Source organism: Abramis brama (genome assembly GCF_963993115.1).
Source record: "Abramis brama genome assembly, chromosome: 15".
NCBI lineage: Eukaryota > Metazoa > Chordata > Actinopteri > Cypriniformes > Leuciscidae > Abramis > Abramis brama.
The window spans coordinates 5,312,382-5,336,678 of record NC_139977.1 but is presented as its reverse complement, the minus strand read 5'-3'; the positions used below and the strand labels follow the sequence as shown (position 1 = coordinate 5,336,678).

Sequence of the window (24,297 nt, the reverse complement as noted above, 5' to 3'; positions counted from 1 at the left end):
GCCTCTGAGCCAATTTCGTTAAGTTCACAACATCGTAACTTTTGAACAAAGATGAATAAAAAATCTGTTCAGTCATTTCTGTGCGGCTCAGTCTAAAGATCGTCTGAGCCGATTTTTGTAAGAATTGGACAAGATTTTGGAGGAGTCGCGAAAAAACTTAATACTGTACTTTTCAAAACGGCCATTACTGTAATGGACAATGTCTTAATGTCTGATGTTGAATGTGATCAGCATGATGAGAGGAATCAGGTGAACTAAGTTTCATTTTTCTAGATCGAAGCGTTCAACAGTTCAACCGTTTCAAATGAAATTTTTTTTAAACTGATGGTGGCGCTATAGAGTTGGCCCTAGATACTTCAAATTTGGTCAGATTACTATTCATTACCATCACTACAAGTGTGCCAATTTTCATGGTTTTCCTACTTACGGTTCATAGGGCTGCCATTGACTCCCATTGGGGAGGAATAATAAGAAATCGAACAATTACAGTAATGTTTCTTGAGCTTCAAATCATCATATCAGAATGATTTCTGAAGGATCATGTGACACTGAAGACTGGAGTAATGATGCTGAAAATACAGCTTTGATCACAGGAATAGATGACATTTTTAAATGTACTAAAAGAGAAAACAGTTATTTTAAATTGTAATAATATTTCACAATATTTTTCATCAAATGAATGCAGCCTCCTTTAATAAACATTAAAATAAAATCACCGACCCCAAACTTTTGAACGGTAGTGTATTTGGAATTAAAATTAAGCAATGTTTAGGACCATTAAAATGTGGCAATATTGTTTTTGAACATCTTCAACATTCAAATTAGCATTAATGCAATTTATAAATACTGCCATGCTTTAAATACTTGAAATAAATAGTCTTTTCCACGTCATCTTTTTATTTATTAGTTTTATTTTGGGGTGACATGGATCTGCGTTTGAGCACAAACACACAGATATAAGCTCTTATACACACACACACACACACACACACACACACACACGTGTCCACTGCAGTCTTGCTGCTGTCAAGGCAATGTGACGCATCTAATACGCAAGATCAGATTTCATATTTTTCTTGTTTGGGATTCAGAATGGACATTTTTCATACGTGATAAAAACCTATGCCTTGTCGGACAGATTAGTCAGATTCGCAAACATTTTGAAATGTGATATAAAATGCAGAACATTTTGGACCTACCTCATCTCTGTAACACGCACCTGTACTGATAAACTGTTTAATGTATTGCATAAAACTTGTTCGAATGTATCCCCATGTTTTCACAAGGCAACTTGGTCAATGCAAACTCACTCCCCTCTGTTACAATGTGTATCTTGTAGATATTTCATTTTTTAAATTTAAATTAATTTCCCCAAAGTTATGCATGAAGTGAATCTTGTGGATTGTTATTTTGAGGTCTGTTTTATTGCAGCCACTATAGAGTGCTGGTAAGTCATTTTATACACATGCTTGAGCTATTTATTTTTATTTTACTGTTATGTTGTTTAGCAAATATTAAAAAATAATAATAATTTGGGATCTGTATCAAAGTAATCAAATGTATTCATAAAAAAAGAAAGAAAAGTTTTTCCCACAATAAATGAACCTCATAATCACTTTTTGGCCTTCAAAACATCTCTGCCACTGACAAAATGAGTTATGAAGATAAAGCAATAAAACAACATGACCATCTGGCACTTGGGGAACTTTTTACCATCAGAAACCTAGAGCAGAGAGACATTTGTTTTGTGCAACACACACACACACACCTGAATATACTGCAGCATCACAGCAAAGCTTCACATAAGAGCAACAGGCTCTACTGTAATTCAGAACACAGGGTCAGCACGTACTAGTCCGATCAGACAATACCGCGACAGTAGGGGTGGAACGGTACACAGAAGTCACGGTTCGGTACGAGTTCGGTACAATGGAGGGAAAAGCAAAACAAAAATGCAGAAGGCTTGTGCATGTCTCAGGCTGGACCACCAAAGGAAAATAAATGTCAAGCCTTGTATTTTTTAAATAAGTTTTAGTAATAAAGTAAAGGCATAGAACCAGTTTATTTGTAGTGCACTGACAATAGTTTTATATAATTAGTTTATTAATTAAATTAATAAAAAGACAAAAAGACCTTGAGATATATTTGGTAATTGTACCTGAATGAATTGAAAATTAATGTGCTACATTTCAGATTCATATATTTGTTTTCCTTCAAATTTTTATTAACAGTAACTTAAACACTTTGCAGTTTGAATGATGTCCAGTATAAACAAAATGACGGAGTATGTTCTTATAAAGCTGTAGATTTCATCATCCTCAAAGTGTGCATATGCACTAAAGAGATTTATTAAACTATGCACACGCCAGAACCTGCACAAAATCCGCTTTATAAAACCCGGTCTGCACCTATTTTATTTATTTTTTTATAAATCCCGATATGTATGTGAAAAATTGCGTACACACATCAGTGTTCATACATCAGGCCTCTGGTGTCTTTAATGTAACACAATCAGAGCCTAAAGGGATGAAAGCAAAGCATTTTTGTAAATCTCAGTTTTGCAACTGTGGTGATATAAATTACCATGAAATGGACGAGTAAATATACTACCAGTCAAATGTTTGGATTAATAAGGATTTTTAATGATATTGAAGAAGTATCTTATGCTCACCAAGGCTGCATTTATTTGATCAGAAATAAAGTGTGTGATATATTATTTAATTATAATTTAAAATAACTTTTCTATTTTAATATATTGTAAAATGTAATTTATTCCTGTGATCAAAGCTAAATTTTCAGCATCATTGCTCCAGTCTTCAGTGTCACATGACCCTTCAGAAATCATTCTGATATGCTAATGTGGTAACAAGTTACGTAATCAGATTACTTTTTCAAGTAACTAGTAAAGTAATGCATTACATCAATATATTGGAGTTACTTTTTCAAATAAGTAACTTTTTCCTATTTATTGACTGACATCTCTCCTGTCCACACGTTGAGAGAAATCAGAAGTAAAGGTGCAGAGACATCGTGTGTGCCGTATTAACATGATGCTTATTGTAGTTCTAGACTAAATGTGTGCATTTACTCATCTCACTTGCACAAACTTGACACTGACGTAGTTTAAGATATATCAGTGCTTTCAGTTAAGACAGCTCAGGGACTAGACTTAAGCCTTGTCTGTGAAACCTGAGGTTTAAGTATTTAATCTCACTTTATTAACCAATGTCTTTGCTGCTGACCTTTGATCACACTTAACCATATTTAACCATACTAATAAGCAAAAATTACTTATTTTATTCCTTAAAACACATCTTTGATCACCAAAATGACATATTTAAGCATTTTTTCCTTAAATTTGTATCTTGAATGTAACTCGACACCCTTGCCTCATTTAGTATAAGTGGTTCTATGAATATGCAAATGAGCCCCGCCTCCACTCACTCACTCAGCTCAGAGATCCACTGGTTGACGATCACACGTTGATCTGATTGGTTACAAGGTCGTTTGTGACGTCAGAAACACCAGCGATTTCAAACCGTGTTTTTGAGACTGTCTTTGGTTCACTGCAGTTTTAAGGAGAAAATACTCATGGTTTACACATGGTTTGTCTTAAAGCATATTAAAAACACCACATAGACACATAAACAACATTAAAAGCTGGATTTTCACCACAGGGGGACTTTAAGCAATTCACTTAAGGTGTGAAAGAGCCTTTACATTTGCCTAAAACAGAACTTTTGGTTGTTTGGTTTTCTGTTCTCAAAACAAGCAGGTGGAAAAAAAACAACACAAAAGTAATGTAAAATTACTGCCCATAAAAAGTAACATAATTAGTGACTTTTCTAGGGAGTATTGCAATATTGTAATGCATTACTTTTAAAAGGTCACTTTCCTCAACAGTGCTGACAGTTCATTTAAATCGAAATATTATTTCACAATATTACTGGTTTAATGTATTTTTGATCATATGTTCCAATAAGTTGGAGAGACTTTATTAAAATCCTAATTATTTCAAACTTTTGATCTGAATAAGGGACAAAACGAATCAGTTTCTAAATAAAGTAAATCTACTTGTTAAGTCAAATCCAGACACACATTACAGTAAAAGAGACACGACGCCCTCTAGTGGTTCATTCCACTGAGACTCTCACACCCCTAAACATGTGGGATGGCTGAAATCATGCTCTGAGATCCTTCATGGAGAATCAAGCACCTAAATCAGGTGTTTTCCACACAATCACACTCATTTAGCAAGACATTGCTGATGCTGTAAACAATATGAAAGATGTCAGATACTATTATGTACATTTTCATTATATTAATATTCATTAAATACGGCATGAACATCTAAGGTTGTACTGAACTTCATCCACATTGTGTGTCAGGGTTATGAACTAGTTCCAGAACTAACCTGAACTCAAAAACGTTTCATTACTGTACAAACAAATGCAATGATTACTAAATATGCTACTGAATAATATGATGATGCAATCAGTAATGTACTAATGTCGCAAAAAGCATAAGATAGCGCATTCATTTGCTCCTGAAAACCTCGTAATTGTGTCCCTAGAGAATGTTTGAAGCTTCTGTCATCATTTACTCACACGTAAGTGTATTGGTTGAAGAATTGTTGGGCCAGTTCGGTTAGTAATGGTTTCTGGAACAGTTCACGTGTCCACTAAATGAAGGGGAAGAGTCTCTTCTTCAGGATGTAGAGCACCGTAGCCAGAAACAGAGCGAGAGCGAGAAAGATCAGCAGTTTGTCGGTCAGTTCACGCCGATTATATTTCAGGATAAGTTTTCGGCCCGAATGAATGGTTCCCGTCATGGCCTTAAACTCTTCATTCGTCTCTAGTACAGTCCTCGACGATGTCGCTGGAAAGAGAGAGAAATTGAATAAATAAATAAAACTTACATTTAATGATGGTGGAAAAGTAATTTCCCTCCATAAGGTTAAAATGACATGTTCGGAAATGTTACTTTTCCACTCGTACTTGTTCAGTTTGGACTGGTGGATCATGTGACACCATCAATCATCAGCTTTTTTGGGTCATTTGGAGACTTTACAGAACAGCAGATGTAGACCCATGGCTGTTGAGAAGCAATGTCTTCCATGTTTTTAAAGTTTTTATAATCAAATGTAACAATTTACATTTAACTTCAGTAAAATGAATACTTCATACCAATATACCAGGCCAGATTCACATCTCAGATCTCAAAAAGATCACAGATTCTTTTACTCAATTATCAAAATTTAATCTGCAAGTTTAAAATAGATATTTAAAAAAAACTTATTTCACTAATTATTGGAAAAGTACGATATATATATATATATATATATATATATATATATATATAAATACAATTATATATTTATATACACTGAACAAAATTATAAACGCAACATAATTTTTGCCCAATTTTTCATGAGCTGAACTCAAATATCTAAGACTTTTTCTATGTACACAAAAGGCCTATTTCTCTCAAATAATGTTCACAAATCTGTCTAAATCTGTGTTAGTGAGCACTTCTCCTTTGCCGAGATAATCCATCCACCTCACAGGCGTGGCATATCAAGATGCTGATTAGACAGCGTGATTATTGCACAGGTGTGCCTTAGGCTGGCCACAATAAAAGGCCACTCTAAAATGTGCAGTTTTACTGTATTGGGGGGGTCCGAAAACCAGTCAGTATCTCACTGTTGCGTTTATAATTTTGTTCAGTGTAATTTCATCTTCACAAAGCCAGAAACATTCACTGTAATCCCAATTGTAGAATGTCCTCCTCTGATATAAAGTCCCATTTTACTTGCTTTAAGAAAATGTCAAAACCTTTGAACACAAAAGCTTCAAAAACATGCATCCTTCCTTGAGAAAGGAACCTTTCATTTTTCATTATGACAAAATGTTATATTGCATTTTTTATTTGAATATTGAAATTGTGATTTGAGTAATTCTCATAACCACTTGTGATGATGATGTCCGTTCACCACCTTATTTCTTACTACTAATATCTGTATCCTTTTGTTTGAAAAAAAAAAAAAGAAAAAGAAAAGCTTATAGACTAAACACATAATACGCATCTGCATGATGTCAGTTTCATGTTTTTGATAAGGGTGTCGTTTACAAAAGTTTGCGTTTTTAGGCCCACAAAACAGCATTGTCGTGTAAATTTATGGCCAAAGCACATAAAACGTTTTCTGTTTTTAGTTGAAAACCGCCCCTAAGACTAATGATATTTCTCAGACGTGTTGTTCATTTCTTTAGGTGTAAAACCTTGTCAATTAGCAATAGCAATAAATCACATATGACAATTTGCTAAATTTCTACTCATTTGTGCGTGAACTATTCCTTTAATAGATGGACATTTTGATATGATGGTGATAGAATTTTTGATTGTTTTTTACCCAGAGTTCCGATGGTCTCCTCGCTCTGCTTCACCTGCTGTGACATCATACGACTGATGCTCATCAGGCTCTCGGTGATGTCACTGGACGTCTGCACCAAACTCTCTTTAGTGGCTTTCCTGAACCCAGAACAACACGTGGATTGAGGGAATATGGATAAAAGAGCCATAGAGCCATTTTTTTTTTTTGTTGAACACAATGACTTGATTCTGATTGGCTGAAAATGATTTACCTTTGTCTCACTGAGTCGCCTCCTTGAAGCAGTTCATCCTTCTCCAGATTATCAATGGCCATCTTACAGGCCAGATTTGCCTTCCTCCACGCCATCTGGTTACTGAGACATGATGAGAGGAGTGATAATGCTGAGATTAAATCTGACATTCAATACATAATCAGAAGAAAAGTTGTTTCTCTAACCTTAACATCTGCTTCCGATGGCTTTGCGTTTCACTCAAGATGGCTTGCTTATCAGTCTCTCGGTCTTGTTCTTTTGCCATCTGTTCCATGTCCTATCAAAAAAGGTTAGTTTTGCTAAAATCAGCAGTTAACAAATTCAATATTACTCAGATTTTTTTTAATTTTTTAATTTTTTTTTTTTATAATAGATAATAATAGAATTTAAAAAGAGAAAGTTTCTCTCCTCAACCTTCCATCTCCTTTTCTCTCACCTCATCTCTCTTTACCCCCAGGTGATGGTTTTCTATTTTAATATACTTTAAAATATAATTTATTCCTGTGATCAAAGCTGAATTTTCAGCATCATTACTCCAGTCTTCACATGATTCTTTTGAAATCATTCCATATGCTGATTTATTATCAATGTTGGAAACAGTTTTGCTGCTTAATATTTTTTTGGAACCTGTGATACTTTTTCAGGATTCCTTGATGAATAAAAAAAGTTCAAAAGTTTGGGGTCAGTCATTTTTTCCTTCTTTTTTTTTGTTGTTGAAAGAATTCAATACTTTTTATTCAGCAAGGATATGTGATAAAAAAGTGATAGTAAAGATTTATATTGTTAGTAAAGATTTCTATTTTGGGTTAGGATTCAATGAATCCTGGAAAAAAAAGTATCACAGGATTAAACTGTTCCCAACATTGATAATAACTGAGTATCAAATCATCATATCAGAATGATTTCTGAAGGATCATGTGACACTGAAGACTGGAGTAATGATGTTGAAAATTCAGCTTTACATCACAGAAATAAATTATATTTTAAAGTATATTCAAATAGAAAACCAATATTTTAAATTGTAATAATATTTCACAATATAACTTTTTTCTGTTATTTTTGGTCATAATAAATGCAGCCTTGGTGAGCAGAAGAGACTTCTTTCAAAAACATTAAAAATAGTAATGTTTCCAAACTTTTGACTGGTACTGTAAATACCTGCAAAATGCCAATAATCCAATTATAATCATTATACAATTACGATGGATATTATCCAGCTGCCCATCACAAAAATGTCACCATAATAACAACAGCCATAACAGTAACAATACAACCACAGTAACGTGGCATTATCCGCCATCAATAAAATAATAAAAACTAAATAAAATAAATGCAGATATACAAAAACCTGTATAATAGATACATTAGGGGGAAAAAAAGTTCATTATTTAAATAAATAAAGACGAAAGTAACGTTGATTCTGGAAGCTGCTTGTATTTTGAATTAGTTCCTATATCATTATTATCGTAGTTTGGTCCTCTGTTACTGTTGCCCTGGCATGTATATCTGACTGGTTGAATGTAAGTTACCTGAATCCTCAGTCTTAACTGATTGAACTTTTCCTTGACAGTGGAGTTCAGATCCAGCAGCACCGCCTGTGGCCCACAGCACTCCCTTATATCCTGACACGAGAAAAACACACAATTTACTGTTTCCATTCATGCTGACTGACATTACGGCCACATCTTTGTTTTTGTCGGACGAACTTGACAGCAAAACCCTGGCTGATATGCTAATAGGAAGAATGAAGTCTACCTGAACAAGAGCTTTAATTTCCAGATCATATTTAACAATCTCTTGTCCACATATTCGGACGTGTACATCAGAAGAGGACGCCATCTTTGTTGTTGTACGGTACGTCAGAAGGTCCAGGCGTTAACGCATTTTCATAACGCCTTTTTTCTTGATGCGCCCTGCAAAACTGTCCTGGGAACAGAGAGCAATGTGGTGCATACATGATACTTTATAATACGATTTTCCTAAAACAAATGCCTTGTGTATTTATTACATTGAGGAAAAAAAATCTACTTTTCTACTTTCTACTGTTGTAATGGCTCTCAATAATACAATAATAAATTGCATTTTAAGATAGAATACCATAGCCAACTGTGTAATACTGTGCCAAATGTAATGTATATTATTTATTTAAAATGAGCTAGTTGGGATTGTTTTGCACTGTTCTTAACATTCAAACATACAGTGAAAGATGACCAAACCCCACATAACTACTGACAGAATAGCAGGGGAAAGTTTGTGGTTTCGTTTTGACTGAGAAATGCATGACTGTTGCCAGAAGTGACAGGCATCCAAAAACAGAGTGAGGAAGAGAGAAAGAATTGGAGGAAGAGAAGAAAGGAAGAACAGAATGAGACAATTGGGTCTTGGGACAGTCATAATGTTGTCAACATGACATTTATGAAGAAAGTATAAATCTACAGCTTGCACAATTTAAATGTATGTGACTGAATTAAGAAATATATTGCGGTTAAGAGAAAATGCTTAGCATTTATTAAATGGATAGTTCAACCCAAACTGAAAAATCTGTCATTAATTACTCACTCTCATGTCGTTCCAAACCCATAAAACTTTCGTTCATCTTCGGAACACAAATTAAGATCTTTTTGATGAAACCTGAGGGATTTCTGTCCCTCCATTGACAGCTACGCAACCACTTTGATGTTTCAAAAAGTTCATACAGAAATCATAAAACTAATCCATATGCATTTTCTAAAGAGACTCGATAGCTTTATATAATGAACAGATTTAATTTAGGCTTTTATTCACATAAACATTGATCAATGCACACATCAGTAACGGAAAAGCTTGGGTAAATGGAAGCTCAAGCATGTTCGCTTGATGTGCGAGAACCAATGAGGTTCATTCTCGTGTTACGCAGCACGTTTGAGCTTCAGCAAGAACCAATGAGGTTCATTCTCGTGTTACGCAGCATGTTTGAGCTTCTCAAGAACCAATGAGGTTCATTCTAGTGTTACGCAGCACGTTTGAGCTTCAGCAAGAACCAATGAGGTTCATTCTCGTGTTACGCAAGCACGTTTGAGCTTCAGCAAGAACCAATGAGGTTCATTCTCGTGTTACGCAGCACGTTTGAGCTTTGGCAAGAACCAATGAGGTTCATTCTAGTGTTACGCAAGCACGTTTGAGCTTCAGCAAGAACCAATGAGGTTCATTCTCGTGTTACGCAGCATGTTTGAGCTTCTCAAGAACCAATGAGGTTCATTCTCGTGTTACGCAGCACGTTTGAGCTTCAGCAAGAACCAATGAGGTTCATTCTCGTGTTACGCAGCATGTTTGAGCTTCTCAAGAACCAATGAGGTTCATTCTAGTGTTACGCAGCACGTTTGAGCTTCAGCAAGAACCAATGAGGTTCATTCTCGTGTTACGCAGCATGTTTGAGCTTCTCAAGAACCAATGAGGTTCATTCTAGTGTTACGCAGCACGTTTGAGCTTCAGCAAGAACCAATGAGGTTCATTCTAGTGTTACACAGCACGTTTGAGCTTCTGCACGAACCAATGAGGTTCATTCTAGTGTTATGCAGCACGTTTGAGCTTCAGCAAGAACCAATGAGGTTCATTCTAGTGTTATGCAGCACGTTTGAGCTTCAACAAGAACCAATGAGGTTCATTCTAGTGTTACGCAGCACGTTTGAGCTTCAACAAGAACCAATGAGGTTCATTCTAGTGTTACGCAGCACGTTTGAGCTTCAGCAAGAACCAATGAGGTTCATTCTAGTGTTACACAGCACGTTTGAGCTTCTGCACGAACCAATGAGGTTCATTCTAGTGTTATGCAGCACGTTTGAGCTTCAACAAGAACCAATGAGGTTCATTCTAGTGTTACGCAGCACGTTTGAGCTTCAACAAGAACCAATGAGGTTCATTCTAGTGTTACGCAGCACGTTTGAGCTTCTGCAAGAACCAATGAGGTTCATTCTTGTGTTACGCAGCACGTTTGAGCTTCAGCAAGAACCAATGAGGTTCATTCTAGTGTTACGCAGCACGTTTGAGCTTCAGCAAGAACCAATGAGGTTCATTCTAGTGTTACACAGCACGTTTGAGCTTCTGCACGAACCAATGAGGTTCATTCTAGTGTTATGCAGCACGTTTGAGCTTCAGCAAGAACCAATGAGGTTCATTCTAGTGTTACACAGCATGTTTGAACTTCAGCAAGAACCAATGAGGTTCATTCTAGTGTTATGCAGCACGTTTGAGCTTCAGCAAGAACCAATGAGGTTCATTCTAGTGTTATGCAGCACGTTTGAGCTTCAACAAGAACCAATGAGGTTCATTCTCGTGTTACGCAGCACGTTTGAGCTTCAACAAGAACCAATGAGGTTCATTCTAGTGTTACGCAGCACGTTTGAGCTTCAGCAAGAACCAATGAGGTTCATTCTAGTGTTACGCAGCACGTTTGAGCTTCAACAAGAACCAATGAGGTTCATTCTCGTGTTACGCAGCACGTTTGAGCTTCAACAAGAACCAATGAGGTTCATTCTAGTGTTACGCAGCACGTTTGAGCTTCTGCACGAACCAATGAGGTTCATTCTGATGTTACGCAGCACGTTTGAGCTTCTGCAAGAACCAATGAGGTTCATTCTCGTGTTACGCAGCACGTTTGAGCTTCTGCAAGAACCAATGAGGTTCATTCTGATGTTACGCAGCACGTTTGAGCTTCTGCAAGAACCAATGAGGTTCATTCTCGTGTTACGCAGCACGTTTGAGCTTCTGCAAGAACCAATGAGGTTCATTCTTGTGTTACGCAGCACGTTTGAGCTTCTGCAAGAACCAATGAGGTTCATTCTGATGTTACGCAGCACGTTTGAGCTTCTGCAAGAACCAGTGAGGTTCATTCTAGTGTTACGCAGCACGTTTGAGCTTCAACAAGAACCAATGAGGTTCATTCTGATGTTACGCAGCACGTTTGAGCTTCAGCAAGAACCAATGAGGTTCATTCTCGTGTTACGCAGCACGTTTGAGCTTCTGCAAGAACCAATGAGGTTCATTCTGATGTTACGCAGCACGTTTGAGCTTCTGCAAGAACCAATGAGGTTCATTCTCGTGTTACGCAGCACGTTTGAGCTTCTGCACGAACCAATGAGGTTCATTCTGATGTTACGCAGCACGTTTGAGCTTCTGCAAGAACCAATGAGGTTCATTCTCGTGTTACGCAGCACGTTTGAGCTTCCGCTAGAGGTTTGTTCTTGTGCATCAAGCAGGTTCAGTTGAGCTTCTGTTCTGTTTATGTTTGCTGATCAATGTTTAATTAAATTTCTTCATCATATGAAGAGATCGAGTCCCTTCAGAAAATTTGGACTAAACCTCTCAATTCATATGGATTAGTTTTACCATGTCTTTATGAACTTTTTGAAACGTCAAAGTGGTAGTTGCTTAGCTCAGATTTCATCAGAAAGATCTTAATTTGTGTTCTGAAGATGAATGAAAGTCTTGAGGGTTTGGAACGACATGAGGGCGAGTAAATAATCAGAATCAAAATATAAAACTGAATTATAGTTTTGGGTGAAGTATCCCTTTAAGGTAATGCAGTAAAAACACACGACAGATGAAGTGCTGCAGTTTCTAATGTTTATTTTGATAGTAAAATCAGTAATAGAATTAGACTATCATGGTTACAAGCAGAATTGTGGTACCAACTCCGGGCTGATACAATGCAGTGACAATTAAGGATAATACAAAAAATTTAAATCAAATAATAAGAGGCACAATAACACAGACAGACACATTTTGAAGATCAATCACAACTGCTTATAAGCCTACTTCACATCTGTACACTAACAAGGCTCGATGAACCAAGCTGTTCTCCAACTAGTTGTGCCGAAAAAAACAAAGAAACAAAAGTGAAAGAAAAAGTCAAAACCCAGCACAACACTGAAACATAAATAGAACAACTGTCAAGATATTGAATTTGAACAGGCATATATGTGAACTACAAATATAGACATTGCTAATAGGATCAAGTAACTGTTAGTTTCAGTAGGATACACTTCTGCAAAGTTTTGCTTAAGAATATCACCAAGAGATCTATGACAGAGCACTTAGCAATGAAATACAGCCTTCCTACTATGACTGGATCAAACTAACAAAAGAAAAAAGAAAAAAAAAGAAAAAAAAGAGAGAGATTTTACACTTGGGGAGTACACACACAATACTAGCTACTTAAAGATCCCATGCTAAATTATCAAGTAGAATACCATACAACATTAGAAGCACAAGTTCACGTATTGTGTATTTTTTTTTCTTCGTTTTTCGTTCTTTTTCAAAGAACTGACACTTCATGTCAGTCGTTGTTAAATTGAATGTTGTATGGATTTTCAGAACTAAGGAAACGAAAGGAATCGAAATAAAAAGCTTTTGGTGGCCCTGGCTAAGTTTTCGCAAACCCGCTTCCAATGTTGAAGGTCAATTTAGTACTTCGATGCAAATTTGGCAAAGGTTGGAAGGGAATGTAAATCACTGCAGCTTAACTGTGTAGAAAAGTATGCGATCAGACAGGTGCGAGCAATCGTCATCGACCTTTTTGGTAATGTTGAGTCCATTAGTGATTCGAGTGTGTCCGGTGCACGTCAGTGCAAGAAATCTGGGCCATACAGTCCAAGTGACCCTACTAGCTCTCCATGTCTTCCTCAACAGAAACAAACAAACAAACAAACAAACAGACAATCAAAATTAGCTATCACCGCTACATTATCACGGCCCTTTTCCCGCTCGACCACTGGTTCGGTCCAAGTCCAATATGAGCGCCCGGTGTGGGGTCAGGTCTTGGCACAGCTGTTGCAGTGGCTTGAGCAGATGTCGTAAGAGCAACTTTATTTCGGAACGGTTTCTAGCGTAAGATCGGGGAGGGAGAAGAGTTCACGGACCTGACCACACATGCCAAGTCACAGCTCCGAGGGTGTTCAAGTACATATTTTGAAATTCAGCACCATGGGTGGCGAGACAGGACTCCTACCCAATGTCCACGTTTTTTTGAACCCAATAAAACGAAGAGCTTCTTTCCCCCTTTTGCCGTGAAGGGAGCCATGCAGCAGAAACCACCAAAAGAAGACTCAACTTTTCTCTGAGGGAGTGACTGAGTGCAAGGAAAGCGTCCTGACCGTACGATAGAGGATATCCACCGAGACTTCCCGGCCTCCACGTCTTTGAATTCCACCACAGGTCGATCTAGGCCGAGCAATGCGCACCTCTGCTTGTGTCGTCTTTGTGTTTGAGGAAAACCTTGATTCTGTTCAATGGAGAACAACTGCTGAAGGCCATTTCTGTTGGTTGGTGAATGACTCTGCTCCAGGTCATAGCCGGCAATCTGAGGAACAGAAGATCCAGAAGAATCGGGAGGCACAATAATCTTGAGCATTGGTGAGGGGACACAATAATAAGGTTTTACATTGTCTTTGCAAAGCTTCTTCCGCTCTGAGGGCTTCCCACTACGCACGTCGAACGTATAAAAGTTACAATGTATCATGTACGAATGGATTAACCTACTTCTACCGAATCAAGACAAGGTCAAAACAAAGGCAGAGACAATTGAAACTTGCACCAGAACCTAAACATGGTTTTTATATATATATATATATATATATATATATAAACCATATATAAATATATATATATATATATATATATAAATAATCGATGATATAAACATTTAGAAAAACAAAACAAAACAATGAGTCTATGATTGCAGCACTCTTTGGATAGTCTCTCAACCAAAACATACGGGACAAAGTCTTTACGCTTAATCATATTGGACTCCACTGAAGGAAGACTACATTCATCTTTCAATGAAAACTGTAAGAGGGCAAAGCAGCAACAGTTCTCATCTGAAGCAAGCTCACTGCTAGACGCAGCAGGAAAACAAACAAAAGAGAAAAAAAAAAGAGAGAGAGAGAATTTCAGAGGAATTCTTGTGATTTAATTCTTGGCATAATGGGCAAAATCTCATTTTCGTAAAAAAAAGTCAATAGATCAAGTTTGGGTTTTCATGTCTGAATAAGGCACCTGATTTTGCAGGCAACATTTCAAAAATAACATTGTAAATTCTGTAAAACCAAGTGCAATGCGGGTCTTTTGTCAGCTCGCGAGCTGAGTGTGAAGGAGGTGATTTACATCAAAGTTTCTTTTCCCATTTGTGCTCATTGGTTAGAACAAAGACTGTCTGTCGCAAAAGCTCCATGAATATCAATTTAGCAAGGTTAGCATGCGCAAACAAACATACCCATGGTTTCAAATATCATAAGTAAAGGGATCATACAGAATTGTGAATGGAACATTTACGAGCAGCCGGAGTCATGATATGTAGGAATGCATGCTCGAGTTCTGCTGCTAAACCTTCAAGCGCTTATAATGCAAGCCTGAAGGTCTCTCTACTTTAGAAGAACACTCAAGTTGAAACGAGAACACAAGATACAGAGTAACAAAATGCACAGAATGGTAAAACGATTCATCAAGGTCCATTAAACAACAGCACAAAAGGAAAGCAAAAAAATAAAAAGCAAAACAAAACTACAACATTCAATAGGTTAAATACATTGGAAAGAGCATGTTTATTTAGCAACAATAAGACAGGCCGCCTTCCGTGAAATGCTCGTTCTCAGCTTAGTCACCATGTTGTTTACCATCGATAACTAATTTTACAATACCCATGAATCAGATACAATTGTTAAAAAAAATACAAGTGCTGTAAACGAAAGCATCATCCTGTCTTTCTACAGAGGAAAACCTGCATAGTGCACCAATAGGAGTAATCTTTCTTATATATATATATATAGCGAACACATCTACACAAACCATTGAAAAGGAAAGGTGTAGATGCTTGTTTGAATGCTCTTGAGTATATACTGTAGCCATTTTAGAAGAATCCAATGTGAATTACCTAAATGCGTTTGATGAATCCGCGGTATAAAGATAGTGGCGTGAGATCCATCGCTTGATAAATAATTGTTTATCACATAAAACTCATTTCTCGTAGCTTGAATGTAACAGGGAATGATTCACTATACAATTTCACAACGTGATTTAGCAGCTTTGCGTCCAAAATTATTAAATCGTCAACAATATGCAGACAATGAAAACAATCAATCAATCAATCAATCAAAATTGAAAATAGCCAGCTTACTCTTTTTTTTTTTTTTTTTTTTTTTTTTTTTTCGTAGGATACATTAGAATATCACGGTACGGTCGATTTCTAATAAAATTCCGCAAAAAATACAAGCAAAATAAAGCAAACCACGCAAATCGTTCAGAAACAGAAAGCTACATTATTTCCCTTTAAAAAAAAGAAAAAGAATATGATGCTAAATGTCCGAATACACAAGAAACATATTAAACTGCGAAATATATTAAATGCTGTATAAACAGTGAATTATTTGTACTTTTTGTGAAGTGTTTTTTTTTATATATTTTTTTAAATGTATTCAATGCATATATGTGTTTTTGAAGGCAGAAGTAATTTCCCCAAGATTATAAAATAAACAGTTAATTCATATGAATGTTAATCACGCTATGAAACAAAACAAACACACATATACAAATGTGTGCGTGTATATGTGTATGTGTTCCTTAAATATCTTTCTTTATATAAAAAGCTTATCAGCAAAAAAAAGGAAACAAAAAAAAGAGAAAGAAATATAAAATACTGGCTTTAAATAGCAACCTTTTCCTGTTTGAATGCCACAGAGTCCCCTGGTTAAAACACTAAACACGGCACAGCTCACAACATGAATGCGAGAGCTTGCGACAGCAAACTACGATCACCACCAAACGCTCTCCGTACAGCAGGCCGTCGACAGAAGGACAACATGCATTTCCGTCTCCGTTTGCTCATTGTCACTTGCCATCAAGCTTATTTTACAGGACAATCGTTATCATTTAGAGCTAATGACTTGGCACAAGAAAGGCCAGTCTTATTTCTTTTCAGGCTTTTCTGTCTTTTGAGAATTGATGGGTTCTTAAAGAAAAAGTAAAACAAAATATATAAACTAAAACAAAATAAAGACTAGTCCAATTGATTCCCCATGGCAAATGGAACTGCCTTACAGTACAGCGATATTATATATTATATATATATATATATATATATATATATATATATATATATAATTTTTTCTGAGCTCCTTTCTCAGATACCTCAGATTTCCCTCAGTATGTAAAAAATTACTTTTAAAAAAAAATCAATGACAACAATACCTATCTCTGGCCAGAGAGAACGTGTCAACACTGTACATATACCTGAAGAAAAATTCAAAGCAGAATTTGTATTTTTCCATAGGAAATGTCTACTGAAGGCAAATGAGGATTGTGACGTCAGAGACCGCACCGCTCAACGAGACGCACACCGATGTCCGTCTCCGCTCAAGACCTCCCTGTCACACTGCTCTGGTCAAGATGGCAAAAGTCAAGTACGCACCGCAGCATTCAAACGAGGTCGGTTTTAGCAGCAAATTGGAGGGGGAAAGCTTTTTTTTTTTGTCTTGTTTTGTTTTTTCTTTTTTTGTCTAGACAAAGTGCTTTTGCTTTCTTACATGTAATATAGAACTTATTATACATTTATAGATTTATAGATATATAATATAATATATATATTCCACATTTAGATTAAATCTAAATTCCTTTCTATGTACAAAAAAAAGGAAAATAAAAAAAAGGTACAACACATCATGGACGGTATATAGAATATTTTTGCTATGCTACCAAAAGTAAATACAGAAAAATAGCTTTTACAAAACTCTTTCTATCAGTTTAGATTTTTAAAAGGAAAAAATATTCTCCCTTCTTTGATCAAAATGATATTTGAGCTACAACCTTCTCCGCAAGCTTCAGCATAAAGTCACTTTTAAAAGGCCTTTGGAAGAGATTTTTCAGAATGAACAAATTTGCAGCAGCTTGAGATCACGGTGGCAGGGAATTTTCCACTTCAATTCTCATTAAAGTAATTCTCATTTATTCGACGTAAACTGTCACGGTTATTTTTATTTACTTATTTATTTATTTTTTGATACTGGGGTTAAAAATAACCTGGACTTTTTTATCATGAGATTCAGCCGGAAAAGTACATTTAAGTAACTGATTGTGTTAAATACAAAAAAGATTTTAAATAACAATTTGAACAGGATCATCTGATTTTCCTTAGCAAGATAAGTGCTTTCAAAAACATTTGAGAATGTGGGCAGCAAGGAGAGGAAAGATAAAGGCAATCTCTACAAAAATATATACGCAATTTTCTCTTTCGTTCAATATTTCAACAATAAGAGTAAGAAGACACAAGCATAAAAATGTTTTGTGTTGAGTAACTAATCAGTTCATAAGGAGGCATCTTAATATTGATTCATGCGTATACAAACTATAAACAAGACAAGGACTTTTGTGTATTATTTTTGTGGATGCACTCTTCTCTACAACTACAGGAAGAATAGTAAACCTTTCGGTTTCGTGATCGTGTCCTTCCTATGGGCACAATAGAAACATCTCGATTAACTTTATAGCTCCTCTTTTAAATACGCAACAAAACTTCGTGGAGGGAAACCGAACATTTCAAAGAGAACAAAAAAAGAACAGTACAAAATTGTACAAAACGAGGATGCAAATGAACGCTTCTTTCTGCAGAGAATTGGACCCAAGCAAATTTCACAGTTCATTAGAAATCCCTGACCCTACCATTTTTCCTACATTCAATACGTTGTCAGGTAAGCTGTGCAAAACCTTACTTAGACTGGCTAGTTGCCATTTTAAGTTGCATGTGTCTTTGGTACAAAAAACAAAACAATCAAAATATAGTGTGCAAACATCATTTTTGTATTTTATATGTGAATATTTCTTATAGTACGACACCGCCCACCCCCCGTCCCCTCTTAAACGAAGTACCGAAAAAAGACATTTGCCAGAGCCATCTTTTGATACAAAGCACAGACTCTGTGGCATATATATTTTCCATGTTCCTATGTACATTCAGAGTATCTTTAAAGAGCTGAATTACATTACAAACCTCACCTCGACTACTTGCGCTCTGCAAAATGGTCCATTTGCGCTCTCCATTGAGTTTTATTTTTCCTCAACTCCGCGATTACAAGGCACAATGAATCTTACTTATATATAAAGTACAAATATAAACAAAACCCAGTCTGGGAATCAACTTTTTAAGCCCCTTTCGCTGAGAATTCGCAACACATCATCAAGGGTGGTCTGACGCGAGGGCACTTCAACCAAAGTGTAGAAAGGAAAAAGGTTTCACCAGTGGATAATAATCATCCCGCCTATTTACAATAAGGGGTTTAACTGTCCATCTTCTCAAGTCAAAGAAAGAAGAAAAAAAAAAAAAAGAAAAAAAAAAAACACACACTCCTTCTCTTTCTCTTTCTCTTTCTCTGCAACCTGAGACGATCGCAAATGTGCGGAAATGGGCATCTGAGGCCCGCTTCCTCACCTCCTACTCGTTTGACGCATCCCTATCCTACATATATACACCGAACTTCAGTGACGTTGCACTACTCTTTGTTGAACGTCAGTTTTCGCGTTCCTCAATACTTCCCTCGGCAATGTTGTAGTTGGTGTATAAAGGTGTATCTCGAAGGTGAAATCGTACATGCCGTGTTCAAAAGCTCGGGAAGTCTGCATTTACACCTTTTTTTCGACAGCTAAATCAAAGGAGCTAATGCCTTCGTAGTTTCTCTGCAGAGCGCGCCTCCGCTTTTCAAAACTCGTTATGGGCATTTGACAGATTTAGTTGGATGCAAGAGGAAAATGGCTACAGCAAAGACTAGTGCTAATTTAGCTTTTTTTCTCTCTTTTTCTCGATTGTAGGAGGTATCTCATATATTGGCTTTTAATATTTGCAACATGGCGGCCTGTTGATTGATACCAGCCACATGCACACATGGTAGGAAACAGACTACTGAGTGCAAAGTTTAACTACTATAGTTTCATTTCCATTGGTGTGCAAGTGGTGAATATATACATACGTATGCACAGACAGGCGGGTACCGTATGCATGTATTCACTTTAAATGTGAGGGTGCGTCTCCAAGTGAAATGGACATGCAGAGTGTTGGGCCGATACAGTGTGGGACAAGAATGGCGCGGATGGCTTCATGTGTGCTCCGAGGTTTACACTTTCGATGTGGGCACACGCAACCCCACCAGCCCTCCGGTGGGATCTCCTTTCCCAGTGTTCTCCAGGATCTGATTCACGAAGTCTGAAGTCTGGCCGGCCACTGGTGGCTTCACTGCATGAACAAAGAAAAGCTATTACTTTTTTTTTTTTTTTTTTCAATAAGAGTTTGTAAACATATGATCTAATATTGAACAGTTTCATTAAGACGAGAGCACAGAAATATTGCCACCTTAGTGATGAGTCTACGTTTTCAAACCAGGAATTAAAGTTGCGGTCACATTTACCGTTTTTCAGCAAATTTTCATGGGTGAAATCCAGCCATTTCAATAGGAATCCACGTGAAATCCATCGGAATGTCATGTGAGGGCGGAAGATTTCCCCACACAGATTTCGTTCAAGTTGTTCACGCGAATTCGCCACGTTGATAAACAGAAAGATGCTTGGTTTGAAAGTGGCTTATGTGTGAGCTGTGCTTCATACATCGCTACACTTAGTACCTTTTTTTGCGCCGTGAAATTTCAATTTTCAATTGAGGTTGTATACAATTCCAATACAATTTCAGCAAAGTAATGGAACTCACAAGATTGCCATTTCTAAAAACTTTACCAACATTGCCGAAGAGTTTATTTCCCAGCCTTTGGCGACAAGTTCATGAGCTTCCACCCTGTTTTGTTGTATGCTTTAAGTTTGGCCCGATTAAGAGAAAATATTTCAGTGATGATGACAAGAAGAGGTTTAAAACATTCATCTTACGTTCTTTTAAAGCTGTTTTGATAACTGCGACACTAGTCGGATGAGGGTAAATTTTGTGGTGTTGCGATTTGCTCATTGTCCCTAACAAAAAGCAAACAGAGCAAAGCAAAGTGGAGGCTCTTAAAATTCTTGAAGGATAGCAGCCGTTTGAGAGGATGCAGCTTCATCACGTTTGTAACGCATGCAGATCTAAGTTGTTACTAGTGTGCATGAGGAGAACTTGAAGACAGCTTGTGCAAGATCACACATAATTAGCATATGCCAAGTCAATGCTAAACGCACTTTTACGAGTGAAGAATGCAGCACGTTTTCTTACCTAGAGTATCATCGATGAGTTTATCCAACTTCTCCGTCATGCTTGTTTCTTTGTCATTTGAGATATCCTGAACTCTGCTGACTATCTCTTCTTTGATTGCGTTGATCACAAACAGCAAACGATCTGAAAAAGTAGATAATCATATCTTTGGTTCATTCTTGGCATACATGGATGCATTTGCTTGGTTGTAAGAATGCACAAAAAATGAACAGCCCCGTTTCAAAGGAAAGCAAGGTGGTTACACTCAATCTGGGACAGGGGTGCGTTTCCCGTACAACGACGTAACTCGCTGCATCATTGAAGAAATCAAATAGCTAGCCTCGACTGTTTCCCGAAAACGTATTGTCGCAAATTTGTTGTTCAACCACGTTAGTTAATGATGTCACGCATGTGGTGAAGTAACAACTGCTTTTAATTTATCCATTTGAGATTGAATTAATGCTATAAGTTGCAGACATGTCATCTGAGGACTACTTCTAATTTTTTTCACTTATTTTGGTTTATTTCCAGATTCAATCATAGGCTCGTTCTTACGAACTGGAGCACGTACGCACATGCGCATTCTTCAAAAACGGTGAAGCGGTTTCTCTTGAGAAAGTAAGATTTGTATATAATAGAAATGAAAGATACAGACTGTACTGTATGTCAGCTTGCTTATTTTGCTCAAGATAAGGATTTATTGAGTCCACATGTCATGCAAACAAGAAACTCTGCTTCTAACCACAGGTCGAGAGCTGTCGTTCCAAACACACAACTTTGCGATGCTGTTTGCGAATGTTCATTGGAACTATGGGTGAACGACTTGTTGAACTATGCTGATAAGGACGGAACTTGCGTTGGCTTGAGTTGGCTAACAATGCTTTTGGGAAACGCAGCCCTGGTTAGCAAAACATAATCTAGAGAGATTCTATAATAAACAATCTCAGGCACTTCCTTTAATATTTGATTGCGATGTCAAAACATACCGTATTCAGTCCCAAGGCCCCATAACTTGACTTTGTTGGCTTCATACTGAGCTTTTTTCTTCAGCCTGCAGGCCCTGGTGGAGAAAACAACCAAAAAGAAGAATCAAGAAGTGCAGTTTCATCTGCATACTTATACACAATTTCCATCTTCATTAATAAAGGTATTAGAGTTTTTTATGGTGCACTGCAATTTAGCATTTTAGTCACTAACCATCCATCCACTATACAGTTTGACCAGTCTATCTATGCTGGTATTGTGTTGCATAAGAATAAATCTAAGAGAAGTCATTGGGGTGTTGGCTTTGAGAAATGAAAGCAGTAGTAGTAGTTCAAATAGCAATATGGCTTTACCTGGATGCGAGCTTGTTCTTCTCCTTGCGAGATCGAGGCCGAGCGGTTAGTGGTAATTCACTAACGGGCGTCAGATCACTAATAACTTTATTGAGCTTCCGGAGTTCATTGCCAATCTGAAGCAGCTTTCGTGGGTTTGGAGTAAGATCTTCCACATCCGTCCGGCGTGATTTCTTCAATGCGTATTTTCCTAAACAAGTCGGTCAAGCATTGGCAATCAATATATCAGGCTTGATGGGAGATACTGGAAGATGTTCAAAATAATTGCTATTATTTCCTACATTCTGTAAAAGCTTTAAATATCGTGATCTTCAATGATTTTAATCTGTAGCATGAACTGAATAGCCACTTCTTTGGTCCGTAAATGTAAAGAGGGAACCTATGAGGAGGACAGTAAATATCTCACCATGGTGCAGGCCATTCTTTTGGTACATGTTGCTGGGAAGAGTTTCTCGGTCCCATTCGGAGGGTTTCAGCATGCGCTCCTGTTTGGATGGGATGAGCTGCTCACTATACTCCCAGAAGTATCGACGCTTTCCCCTCTTCCTGGAAATCCCAGCCGTCAGGCCTTTGACATCATCAACCATATCTGTGTCACATCCTGTTTAAAAGAGATGGTAATGAGAGGAAGAAAGAAACCAACAATGATATTTTCCTAACATGCATTTATAGAATCACTTTAATCTAGCAAATGAAAAGTCATAATTCTCAATTTTTAAGAAAAATACGAGTACTGATACTTCTGTTTTGGCATTTGCTGTTACGTATACCTGTATTTCAGTAATGCTACAAATTTCGAGGACAGGTCCAGCGAGACTGATGATTGATATTTTCATTAAATATCAACTTCAACAGCAAATACAGGAGACTACAGTATCATTATGCAATAGGTGGAATTACAATGTTTACAAACAAAATGTTTGCAACATCTCTGTGTTGTTGAGAGCAACCTGAAAAGAAGCTTCATTTAATTTGAGCTGACAAGCTACAAAACTTTGGGAAAAAAGTTCCAGTGAGTGGTGTTTCAAACTATTTTTTCTGACAGGTGGAAATTTGGGTCTCTTCAGTTTCCAACAGGATTGGTGGATGAGGACACATGACACAAATTATGACACTCCAACAATCCCTATCTGAAAGATTTCAGGCTTCTTAACAAGAAACACTAGGTTTCGCCAAAGCATCATCCAAACCCTAATAAGCTGCTGTAATTAATCAGATCATAATGTGGTCAAAAGTGTAAGTAAACCATAGGTATCATTTTAAAACAACAAATTATAATAAATAAATAATTACAGACACATGTGTGCACTTAGCCATCTAAATGGAGACTTTCCATAGACATCAAATATGGTAAACAGACACTGAAATGTGCTTGCGTGACACACAAGAGCCATTGAACTAAATTAAATCTGTTCATCATAAAGCGATCACATCCCTTCAGAAGACCTGGATTAAACCGATCAAATCAGATGGATTACTTTTGCGAACTTCTTGAAACGTTTTGGTGGAATGGACTTTCAATCGAGGGACAGAAATCACTCAGGTTCAATTTAAAAGATGTTATTGCAACACATAAACCAAAGTCCTATGGGTTTGGAACAACATGTGGGTGAACAACTGAGGACAGAATTTTCATTTTTGGGTGAACTATCTCTTTTAAGTAGGTACACAAACAGACATACACATTATTGCAAAATGCTTAAATTATTAGCTCCATAATGCAGCTCACAAAAAACGCGTGACACCAAGATCATGAGTTCGATTCCCAGGGAAAGCAAGAACTGATAAAATGTGTACCTTGAAATGTAAGAAAGAAATGTAAGTCACTTTGAATGAAAGCATCTGCCAAATGCATACATGTAAATGTATTGGGTAAGATCAACTGTTACTTTCACTTCCTTTGAGTTATCTTCACACAACCTTACAATGCACTTTCCAAGTATCTAGGTCCTAAAACAAACTTCCCAATTCTAATTGAGAGCGATGACATTCTAGGAGAACGAACGTGATACAGACTTAGTCGGATTAGATGCCATATTAAATTTAACGCGGATGCAAACGAGGAAGTGAGGGATAGACTTACAGTCTTTACAATGTCAAGCACCGTATAAAATTCCTGGATCAATTCATTTTC

General features: G+C 37.0%; 2 protein-coding genes across 2 annotated transcripts in view; both read right to left on the bottom strand.

Moving 5' to 3' along the window:
- Positions 1–3,798: 3,798 nt before the first annotated feature.
- On the bottom strand, positions 3,799–19,806 carry bnip1b (BCL2 interacting protein 1b). The gene is made up of 7 exons (XM_084136631.1): positions 19,667–19,806; positions 8,397–8,567; positions 8,171–8,263; positions 6,827–6,918; positions 6,642–6,743; positions 6,410–6,528; positions 3,799–4,878 (listed from the first exon to the last, which is right to left on the bottom strand). Exons 2-7 carry the CDS (start codon positions 8,478–8,480, stop codon positions 4,682–4,684), a joined length of 687 nt encoding a protein of 228 aa, XP_083992757.1. The 5' UTR covers positions 8,481–8,567; positions 19,667–19,806; the 3' UTR covers positions 3,799–4,681.
- crebrf (creb3 regulatory factor) overlaps positions 19,751–24,297 on the bottom strand; it is a 24,656-nt gene continuing 20,109 nt past the window's right edge. The window contains exons 5-9 of the mRNA XM_084136629.1: positions 22,570–22,764; positions 22,164–22,353; positions 21,813–21,886; positions 20,848–20,970; positions 19,751–19,890 (exon numbers count right to left, since the gene is read on the bottom strand). Coding sequence (XP_083992755.1) covers positions 19,772–19,890; positions 20,848–20,970; positions 21,813–21,886; positions 22,164–22,353; positions 22,570–22,764 — 701 coding nt within the window. The 3' untranslated portion in view covers positions 19,751–19,771. The remainder of the gene's footprint in view (positions 19,891–20,847; positions 20,971–21,812; positions 21,887–22,163; positions 22,354–22,569; positions 22,765–24,297) is intronic.

Excerpts from the sequence above, each read along its gene's own strand:
- bnip1b (XM_084136631.1), bottom strand. The coding sequence starts at position 8,480 with ATGGCGTCCTCTTCTGATGTACACGTCCGAATATGTGGACAAGAGATT. Across the intron at positions 8,264-8,396 it reads AAATTAAAGCTCTTGTTCAG|GATATAAGGGAGTGCTGTGG; the intron begins GTAGACTTCATT and ends TTCTCGTGTCAG. Across the intron at positions 6,919-8,170 it reads AGTTAAGACTGAGGATTCAG|GACATGGAACAGATGGCAAA; the intron begins GTAACTTACATT and ends CTTTTTTGATAG.